Source organism: Neodiprion fabricii, chromosome 4, assembly GCF_021155785.1.
Source record: "Neodiprion fabricii isolate iyNeoFabr1 chromosome 4, iyNeoFabr1.1, whole genome shotgun sequence".
Lineage (NCBI taxonomy): Eukaryota > Metazoa > Arthropoda > Insecta > Hymenoptera > Diprionidae > Neodiprion > Neodiprion fabricii.
Genome location: NC_060242.1, coordinates 13678047 through 13689255, shown reverse-complemented (window position 1 = coordinate 13689255; position 11209 = coordinate 13678047). Strand labels below are relative to the sequence as shown.

At 41.0% G+C, this 11209-nt stretch overlaps 1 protein-coding gene across 1 annotated transcript; it reads left to right on the top strand.

Moving 5' to 3' along the window:
• Positions 1 to 1475: 1475 nt before the first annotated feature.
• LOC124180662 lies at positions 1476 to 9582 on the top strand. The gene is made up of 4 exons (XM_046566407.1): positions 1476 to 1995; positions 5264 to 8287; positions 8867 to 8901; positions 8989 to 9582. Exons 1-4 carry the CDS (start codon positions 1476 to 1478, stop codon positions 9580 to 9582), a joined length of 4173 nt encoding a protein of 1390 aa, XP_046422363.1.
• Positions 9583 to 11209: the final 1627 nt, after the last annotated feature.

The following is an 11209-nucleotide window of genomic DNA, read 5'->3' as shown; positions in this document are numbered from 1 at the left end:
TCAGCTGGATGAGCAGCCATTTTGACTTTTCATCGTCCGACAGTTTGATAATATGATTTTCGCTATGACGTCACCATTATAATCGACTGATTTTGCCGTCTGACGAGCAGACATTTAGACAGCGGCCATTTTGATTTTTGCTTAGCCGGATGAGCAGCCATTTTGATTTTTGCTCAGCCGGATGAGTAGCTATTTTGATTTTTCATCGTCGGACAGTTTGATAATGTGATTTTCGCTATGACGTCACCATTATAATCGACCGATTTTGCCGTCTGACGAGCAGCCATTCAGACACCGGCCATTTTGATTTTTGCTTAGCCGGATGAGTAGCCATTTTGATTTTTCATCGTCGGACAGCTTGATAATGTGATTTTCGCTATGACGTCACCAGTATAATCGACCGATTTTACCGTCTGACGGCGGCCATTTTGAATTTTGCTCAGTCGGATCAGCAGCCATTTTGATTTCTTGATAATGTGATTTATTTCTTGGTCGGATGAATAGCCATTTTGATTTTTCGCCGTTACCCGTAAACTTTCGCGTTAATAGTTTGCCCCAGGCGAAAAATAATATTTTCCACGTACTTCGAATATATTCTTTTGCGTTAATCGACCGAATGGTGACATCGTAATTAGATAGGCTGTGGATGTTGTTGACGATCACTAAACTTTCACGCTAACAGTTTGCCCCCAGGGCAAAAATTTTACATTCGAAAAATATTAATAGAATTTATTGTGGTTATATATATATATATATTTCGAATTACAGTTGTACTTAATTTTAAGTAAAGCTGGGGATGCTCGCCACAATTAGATAGGTCGGGAATGTTGATGGCGATTCGTAAACTTTCACGCTAATAGTTTTACTCCCCAGAGCGAAAAATAATATTTTCCATGTACTTCGAATACACTCTTTTGTGTTAATTGACCGGATGGTGATGCCGCAATTAGATAGGCTGGGGATGTTGATGATGATTCGTAAACTTTCGCTTTCAAGAATTTATTAGGGGGGAGAGTGTAGTTAGTTGGTATATAAATCGCGAGCTCATTCAACACGTTATATTGTTCTCAAAGTTTTCCCATTGTGAACTTCAGTATCCATACTACGTCAAATTTATAAAATCTACATTGAACGTGATGGATCTAAATAAAATCAACCTCATCTGTCGCCTGGAAACGCTACCCACCAAGAGAATGTCAGATCTAGAGGTTGGGGGGGAGTACAGCGTGACGGGGGTAAGACGCGTAAATACTAAGTACGGCACGAGTATTCTTCTCGCGCTCGATGAACAATTCGCAATATTTTTACCCCCGCGAATTGTAAGCCTCATGGAAAATGATGTGGTGCAATTCAACGCCATGCAAAAGACGATAATCGAGGGCATTCTACGAATGAAATATCAAGGAGGCGAATACAACAAATTTGAAAGATGAGCAATTTGAGCGTAACAAAACAGCACTGTTCCAACTTGCAATATGGAGATGATCATGGACATTCAAAGTTTCATTGGCCCCAACGATAAATTTATACCCAAGGAACTTTGCATCATAAACATAAACTCATCGCGTTTGAGCCGCATTATCTTCAAACCGCCGTACGCTTGGGCGGATCTACCAGCTGAACACAAAGCTACTAACGCTTGGCTAACATGCAATTTTCATGGAATACCCTGGAATGCGGGAATCGAACCTTATGCTGAGGTGCAGAAAATTGTAAAAAAGGCTGTTAAATATGCATGCTATGTATATGTCAAAGGTGAGGAGGAGAAACGGTGGCTGACAGAGATCCTTGGTGGGACAAAACAAGTAATAAACATGGAAGATTTACACATTCCACCACCATCACTGGAAAAACTGAAACATATGGAAGAGGCGGGCTGGTGCTGTGATTATCATGGAAACGATTCAACGGGGTACAACTGCGCCTTCGAAAATGTTCGGCGTTTGAAGAAGTGGTATGTCAAGGAGTGCACGGGGTCTCTCACGAAATCGCTCTGTCTGTTCGAAAAACAGAGAAAAATATTAATAGAATTTATTGTCGTTATATATATTGTAACCAATTTTTATGAGTTGAGGGTAAACGATAGAAACGAGATAATTGGTTACCCTACGGCGCAGTCACTAACCTGAATAATTAGATAGAGAGAGAGGTAATAAGAGAGAGAGATACGAGTGTTGGGCGCCAGACGCACATGCGTCAAAAATAGATAATTAGACAAAGAGATAAAGGTAAAGGTAAAGGTAATAGATAAAGATAAGGTCAGGTTCTACGACGGTTTTGCACAGTTTGCTCAGATAGACAAGATAATGGTAGAGGGGCGGGGTCGAATCCAATAGATAAAATAAGAAACAGGTGAAGCAGGAATAGTATCAAATATATTAAGTAAGAAGCGGTAAGTTTAATGACAAGCAAGTAGCTGAAGAGATTGAGATACAATTACGATAAATGCGATAATTGACAATATTTACCGCCAGAGAAAAGTTAAGCGAGAGATTTAACAACTAACGGAACGTTTTCCGAATAAGCGGGAAATATGCGCAACCTCGCGATACTAAAGGTAATGATTAATACGGTTTTATGATAAATAGGCAGAACAGGAAAAGATATACTGTACTTAAATTAAGCAGTAAGAAAATAAACCATAAAATATGAGAAGCGATTATAAACACATGCGAAATACAACAATTGTAATAGTTATCACATTACCAGAATGATCAGAAATAGGCAGACAGGGAATTATGAATTACAAAGTAAATTCAAGCAACAGGTCAAGTAGAAAATTATCATAAAATATAGGTACTAAAAGATAATACGTAGTCTCTAGTTTGCGGTAAGTGCGAGAGAAAGAGAGATAATATTCGGTCCGATAAAAGGTAATTCAAGATAAGGCAAACAATATTCAAGATAATTAATATGCAACGTACGGCAAACCAAATAGACTACGGACAACTACGATCAGCGATATTAGCGAAGAAAATAATGAAAAAGATGTCATGCGATACGGCACAATACTCCAATGTCAAATGAACGACGAGCGGGACCGCGCAGCGATGTAAGATCGCTCCCGCGGTACACTCACTAAGATACGATAATCAACGGTAATAGGTAAAGAGACAGATATGAACTAATCAGAGACAATATAACGAAATAGCAATGCTCAATAGCTAAGATAAAAATTGATCCTTTAACGGAACGCGCTGCTAGACAGCGATATTAGACATTCAAATATTCCAGAAGAAAAAGATAATAAAATAAAGCAATAGTCACTACAATGCGTAAGTAATAGTCAACCAGTCGCGAAGTTACTTGCAATAAGACAGAGAAAGGGACAAGATAAGAGATAAGAGAGAATAAGGTACGAGCCCAGGTGGCTCAAGCAGACCAACTGCAAGATAAAGAGAGAAAGAGATAAAGGTAAAGGTACGATATATTGCAAGTTATCTCGTGGCTTTACAAAATAGAAAAGGAACCTCACTTACGTAAAAGAAGATCTAACAGGTGCTAGAGAATGCGATACGATAGCGGTAATTAAAGCGATAAGTAGCGATAAGGCACTGAAGACTACGATAGCACGTCGGTATGATACAAGAACTGAACGCAGAGTGACGAAATGAGCGATGATCCTGATTTTCGTCGAGCTGCTGTCACGTGATTCTTCCTCAAATTTGCGGTATTCTATTTGGACCAGCAGGTCGCGTAGGTCTGGTCTACGGGTAGGCGGCGATAATCCCTCGCCGCTTGTTTTTCTTCTCCCTCGACGACAGGTATCGAGGTATCGGGACGTCGGAAGGTGGTTAGAGATGTCTTCCTTCAGCTGTGCGGTATTGTTGGTGAGAGGGGAGGTCGTACTGCTCATGTGTTGCGATATTGAGGTGTGCGGCAATAGTACGTCACCGGTCCTTCGGACTTGCGACCGACTGTAACTCACTCCTTGCTTTACTGGTACTCCCCGTTGTAGCTATTTCGTCAGTGCTGCATCCCGGCCCTCGCTCATTGAAGCCCTTATACCGGAACGATCTGGCGGTGATGGCCCTCAACCCGGATCCCCACACTAGATCCACCAGATCCACGTGGTCAGCATACTATTAGCCTATTCCACGCCGCAGTCCTTCGATAGGACGGTTCGTGAAGAGAAAACCGTCCTCCATTTGATAGTCAACGACTTAGTAGATGTTAGGGTCGGTTCAGCTCCAGGCTGATAAGTACCGTCGACGGGAGGCTTTGTTGTGTTTTTGACGCACAGCCCTGTACGCCGCCTGACGATGCATCCGAGCGGTAGAAGCATTCATTCGTGGTTCGGCTCCTGGCCGATAAGTCTTTAATAGTCGGAGGTACTGTTTGTGCATTACGCACGACCCTGTTCGACAACTAGATAGGCATCCATCGGGAGTGGTTTCAGCGGTATTCGTTCGTCTGTAGTCGGTGGTGGTCGATGTTGAGCTGGTATGTGACCCCTGTCAGGCAGTGTCTTGGTATCTTGACGCGAAGGTCTCGCAGATGATTCTCGTAGAGCGTTACAGAATTAGAAAATAGCATACAATTAGCTTAGTAAAGAGAATTCAACTTAAAGATAATTAGTCGTTCATTTTTGGAGTATTGGCCTCAGACGTGCTTTCGTTATTTTTAGCGATATCTGCACCTAGGGGAATGCGATAATTAAACAAAGTGACGGGGTACGAAATATCACGTCACAATATATATATTTCGAATTACAGTTGCACCTTATTTTAAGTAATATAATTTATTCAAATAAATGTAAAATAAATATATATGTATATATATATATATATATATATATATATATATATATATATATATATATATATATATCCTAATATATATAAAATTCACGTGTCACAGTGTTTGTCACCAAACTCCTCCGAAACGGCTGAAACGATTTCAATGAAATTTTGCATACACATTCGGTAGGTCTGAGAATAGGTTTATAACTTTTTTCATACTTCTTAGTGCTATTGTTTAACAAATATTCTTCATTTAATAATTTTTGGCATCGGTCGATAACTGCACAAGTGATAATTGCTCATCACCGGCTGATACCAGTTTAGCCCGCCAGGTGTCGCTGCTCAATTTAATAATTTTTGGCATCGGTCGATAATTAGCCCGCCAGGTGTCGCTGCTAAGAGACTCATACACATTCGGTAGGTAATTTGTAAATGGTAAATAAGTAATAAACGAAAATACACAAATAATTAATTAATATACTGCTTTTCATCATTAACTAATTGGATTTCTTCGATTTAAGTGTTTAGTACAATGCCAGCAAGACGCAGAGGAGCTTCTATAGCCCGTCACACACCTAGATCTGCAAGCAGGCGAAATACAAGAGCCCTAAGAACAGAAGACCAAATCCAGCAAGATAACACTCATGTGCGTGAGAACATGGCGCGATTGCGTCAAGCTGAATCAGAAGATGTACGAGCTGAACGAAATGAACGAAGAAGATTAGAACAAAGGCAATCGCGTCGTCTTATAGTTGGCAGATGCAGAGCGAATGAACAACAGCGCCAACAGGTGCATCGATTATTTACATCTAATTCATTCCTGCGTCTAGCATTCGAGTATGAGCACGATATTCAATATTATGCTCATTCAAAAGTGGTAATTGGTGCTATGGACAAGGAATGTCCGCATTGTCATGCTCTTAAGTTTAAAACTGAGCCACCTGGAATGTGTTATTCGTCAGGAAAGGTGCAATTACCTGCAATTGAGACACCACCTGAACCATTGAACGGTTTACTTATCGGCACGGATCCAGATTCTAATCTATTCCTAAAGTCAATCCGAACATTTAATTCATGTTTTCAAATGACATCGTTCGGAGCAACAGAAATAATTAGAAATAATGCTATCAATGGTCAGCAATTTAATTCAACATTCAAAATCAAAGGCCAAATTTATCATAAAGTGGGCTCATTGCTGCCAATGCCAAACGGATCACCTAAATTTTTACAAATTTACTTTATGGGCGGTGAGGATGCACGTGTAGATGCACGTTGTGGCTATAATAACCTCGATTCATTTTTTGCCAGACGCATCGTCAGTGACCTGGATTCCCTATTGAATGAGCACAATGAATTGTTGAAAATATTCAAATCACACATGCACAAATTACAAAGTGATAATCACGCTATTGTCATCAATCCGGATAAAACACCTGCTGGAGAGCATATTCGTAGATTTAATGCACCTGTTCTTGACGATGTCGCTGGAATCATGGTTGGCGATCGTACAGCTAAACGAGAAATAGTGATTCGTAGAAGAAATAATAATCTACAGTTCATTGCTGATACACACCGTTCATATGACGCTCTGCAATATCCGCTAATGTTCTGGAAGGGACAAGACGGGTATTGCATAAGCATTAAACAACGAAATCCCGCAACAGGTGCCGAAACGAACAAGAATGTTAGTTCGAAGGACTATTATGCGTATCGGTTGATGATTAGACGTGATCAGGACAACGTTATTCTACGATGTCGTGAGCTTTGTCAACAATTCATGGTCGACATGTATGTAAAGATAGAGAGCGAACGATTAAGATACTTGCGATTTAATCAAGAAAAGCTGCGTGCGGAAGAATACATTCACCTGCGAGACGCTATTGTCAACAACGCCGATGCCGCTCAAATCGGTAATTCTGTCATTCTACCATCATCATACATCAGCAGCCCACGTCATATGCAAGAATACATACAGGATGCTCTGACTTACGTGCGCGAATATGGGCGGCCGTGTTTATTTATCACGTTCACATGTAACCCAAAATGGCCGGAGATTACATCTTTACTATTGCCTGGCCAAAATGCAGTACATCGTCATGACATTACAGCACGTGTGTTCAGACAAAAATTGAAGTCTTTGATAAATTTCATTACAAAACTACATGTATTCGGTCCCACACGTTGCTGGATGTATTCCGTTGAATGGCAAAAGCGGGGATTACCTCATGCCCACATTTTGGTTTGGTTAATCGATAAAATACGACCTGAAGAAATCGACAGTATAATTTCTGCGGAAATTCCAGATCCGTCTACTGATCAAATGCTGTTTGATATTGTTACAGCAAACATGATTCATGGCCCATGCGGCAATCTGAATCGTACATCGCCTTGCATGGTAGATGGAAAATGTACCAAAAGTTATCCGAAAAATTTCACGAACGATACGATCACAAATGTTGACGGATACCCCATATATCGTCGAAGAAGTTCCGATAATGGCGGGCAATCATTTGTTAAAAATATAAACAGAGTAGAAATTGACATTGATAACCGTTGGGTGGTCCCATATTCGCCTCTGCTGAGCAAAACATTCAATGTTCATATTAATGTTGAGTTCTGCAGTTCAGTAAAGAGCATCAAATACATTTGCAAGTATGTCAATGAAGGCAGCGATATGGTTGTATTTCGAGTTGACAAAATCAATGCGAATGCTCCTCCGGTGAATACTGACGATGAAATAACGCTTTACCAAATTGGTCGGTACGTCAGCTCCAATGAAGCCGGTTGGCGTATCTTTGGTTTCCCAATTCATGAACGGGATCCAGCAGTTATTCATTTGGCCGTCCATCTTGAAAACGGCCAGCGCGTATATTTCACGACCGAGACAGCGATCGATCGTGCTATAAATCCACCAAAAACAACACTCACTGAATTTTTTGAATTGTGCAATCGTGCGCATGTTTTTGGTGCGTTTGCACGGACATTGCTGTATTCAGAAATACCACGCTATTTCACATGGGCTCCAACAAAAAAATGGATGCCCCGCAAGCAAGGCACGCCGATTGATGGATATCCCGGTTTATTCAAATCAAACACCTTGGGGCGAGTATTTACAGTCAATCCAAGGCAGACTGAGTGCTTTTATCTTCGCCTGTTATTGGTTAATGTCATCGGGCCATTGTCATTTCAAGATATACGGAAAGTGGATGGACAACAGTATCCAACGTATAAAGATGCATGCCATGCACTCGGCTTGCTGGAAGACGACAACCAGTGGGAATGTATGCTTGCTGAAGCGGGATTGAACTGTGCAGCAAAACAAATTCGTCTACTATTCGCTATAGTGTTGACTACATGTTTCCCGACCCGAGCAGAGACATTATGGGACAATCACAAAGATTCAATGACTGATGATATATTGCATCAACATCGTACACGGTGCAACGATCTAACGATAGTTTTCAGTGACGCTATGTACAATGAAGCATTGATTGCTATTGAGGATCTTTGCATTACCATTGCCAACTTACCACTCAGTCATTTCGGTATGCATTCACCAAATCGAAATGCATCTGATTTAATGAACACTGAATTGAATCGTGAACTACAATCCTACCTTACCGACTCTACCAATAATATGTCCATGAGTGTGTGTGTCACCCGCTTCCATGCGTAACCATATAATCAGTCCCGCTTTGATTATCCACGATACAACACGTGCTCAATCTTTCCGTATAATCGTTAGTATAAAATGAGTGATAGTGACTCTATTCCGGACGGTATTTTGGCAGCAGCTGAAGATGCGGTGAGCCAATTGCTTCCAGATAAATCAAAGATTATTTACCGCGCGTGTTACGATGATTTTCGAAAGTGGATGAAAAATAACAAAACAAACTCTTTCGATGAAAAAGTGTTTTTGGCATACTTTCACGGACTTTCACAAAACTTTGTATCTTCGACTCTATGGTCGAAATATTCAATGTTGAAAACAATGTTGAACATTGAACATACCATAGACATCAGTAGCTACAATACCTGAAAAAATTACTTGAAAAAATTGCACACCAAATACACACCGAATAAAGCCAAAGTTTTTTCACCAACTGAAATAAAAACATTTCTAGAAGAAGCTCCTGACAAAGAGTTTTTGGCTACAAAGGTAAGTTTTCAAATTTTCGTGTAAAAAAGAAAAGAAAAGAAAAGAAAACATTCAATTACGGTGAATGAATATTTACATTATCCGTAGGCTGCTCTTATTCTTGGCATACATGGGGCATGCAGAGGTCAAGAGCTTCATGGTTTGACTATGGATAATATTAAACTACACGACGCCTATCTCGTTGCGACAATACCCGATACGAAAACACATTCACCAAGAACCTTCGTGCTCGAAGGTAAATACCACAAGATCGTGACCGACTACATGCTATTAAGACCGAAACATACACCAATAACAAAACTTTTCATCGGTTACCGCAACGGCAAGTGCTGTAATCAACCAATGGGGAAGAATTTAATCGGTGGTATGCCGAAAAAAATTGCCACATGGTTAGAGTTAGAAAATCCTGAATTGTATACAGGACACAGTTTTAGGCATTCTTCGGCCACTCTGCTTGTAGATTCGGGAGCTGACATCACGACGTTGAAAAGACATGGTGGATGGAAATCCACGCAAGTAGCCGAAGGGTACATCGAAAATTCTGTGAATAACAAAAGAAAAATTAGAAAACAACTAACAGATGCGATTGATGAAGACTCTGATGAAAGTTCCAAGAAAAAATCAAAAAAACAAACTACCGTTATGACAGTTAACAAAAAAACGGTCCAAATAAAAGATTAATACAAGCATCGAATTATGTTTTAGCGTTTATGTAATTATGTTCGACTATAAGTCAAATAAATTTGTTAATTTTTATAATTTTTATAATTTGATTGTTAATCGACAAAAGATTATTAAACATAAATTTAATAATTTTTTAAACCATCCGATTTTTAAACAAAAGTTCTGAAAACAGTATTATGATAAGATTCATTAATGTATCGATGTGATAAATGTTCAGAATAAAAAATGAATTACGTTTTTTGAACTAAAAAACTTGAACTAAAATATTTTACTTGAGAGGGACTTCGCCCCCCTCGACCCCCCGGCGGGGGCTTCGCCCCTAGACCCCACCGCGCAGCACAGTGGTCTGTCAAAGGTCGGCTTTTCCAAGATCTTTGGACACGGGGACTACATTACTGATATTTGACTGAATTTTCCGCACACTGTTGTAAAAAATATCGTATGCACCACGGGCGTACGATTTACCCCCTCGTGTGATCGGCGCAGTCCTCGGGCCGGCTTTGCCGGCCCTCGCGCGCGGCGATCAGCACTCAAGTGTAAAACCGTCATTTACGCCCTAGGCACATAATATACTATTACACTTCATTTCTGAGCGAAGACCAATAAAAACGTTCACGGATTTTACGATAGGTTTTGGTTACCCCTCGAGGGCCTCCGACAAGACTCGCATAAAATTCCTCAATTATTTGCGAGTGTTGTTCGTCCAATGGTCGTCGAATGGTACCGTAGCATATTGTGGTGACTATGTTTGTTTTACCGAGTATCTTGTTTAACCAATCGAGCAGTTTTGTGCGCGGTAGTTCGTCCGAATAGTCTCCCGAGCGTGAAATACGAACCGACTTCACGGCCGCTTGTTGAAGGCCGAATTTAAGATTCTCGAGTCCCTTGAATATGTGCTCGGCGTTTGTTTCGTCGTAGTACCGTTTTTTAATAACAATACTATAAATTTTTTTGGACCCATACGGAGTCACCGCTATTTGTCCGATCGATAAATTTCTGTCTTTAATTGTTTGTCCATCTAACCTACCTAGGTCAGCGAGTAGTTTTCCCACTGAGGTTGATAGTTCTCCATCCGCAGAGATGAAATGGACTAAGTTATCTGGTTTGTACGTTAGACATTCTCGCGAGCTAATTACCGTACTTGTTTTTGCTATAGGTTTTTCTTGGTCAGGTTCCTCTTTACTGGACAAGTCCAGTGAGGACGACGTGATCGAGGACGAATTCGTGTCTTTCGATCCTGTTATGATGGAGTCATCAGGAATAATTATGAATTCGCTTTTATTACCGGTGGACTTTTCGGGAGGTGTAGCACGTGGTAACGCACGTGGTTGGTATGGTGTAGACTTTGCAGCCGGGGCCGCATCGTTGCTGGGAATGACCATCTCACCGCGGGGCGGGGAGCGGGCAGTAGAGAGGTCCGAGCGGGCTGCGAGGTGTCGGGTTCGCGCTCGAGTCCCGCGGCCATACTTGTCTTGGGTCTCACTCTCGCGCTTGCTCACGGCATACTTTCTCTCTCAGCTGGTTGCTCATCGGTCTCGTCGTCCGCCTCCGTTCCTTCTTCTACCGTGCGTGATGATATCTTCTCCCTCGCACTCAGCCGCCGTACTAGTTCCTGGTCCGATGG

Bases quoted from the DNA above. Each gene is read 5' to 3' on its own strand.
- LOC124180662 (XM_046566407.1), top strand. From the start codon at position 1,476: ATGGAGATGATCATGGACATTCAAAGTTTCATTGGCCCCAACGATAAA. The intron at 1,996-5,263 runs GTCTGTTCGAAA...CTTCGATTTAAG, and splicing joins GTCTCTCACGAAATCGCTCT to TGTTTAGTACAATGCCAGCA. The intron at 8,288-8,866 runs GTATGCATTCAC...AAACATTTCTAG, and splicing joins CTTACCACTCAGTCATTTCG to AAGAAGCTCCTGACAAAGAG.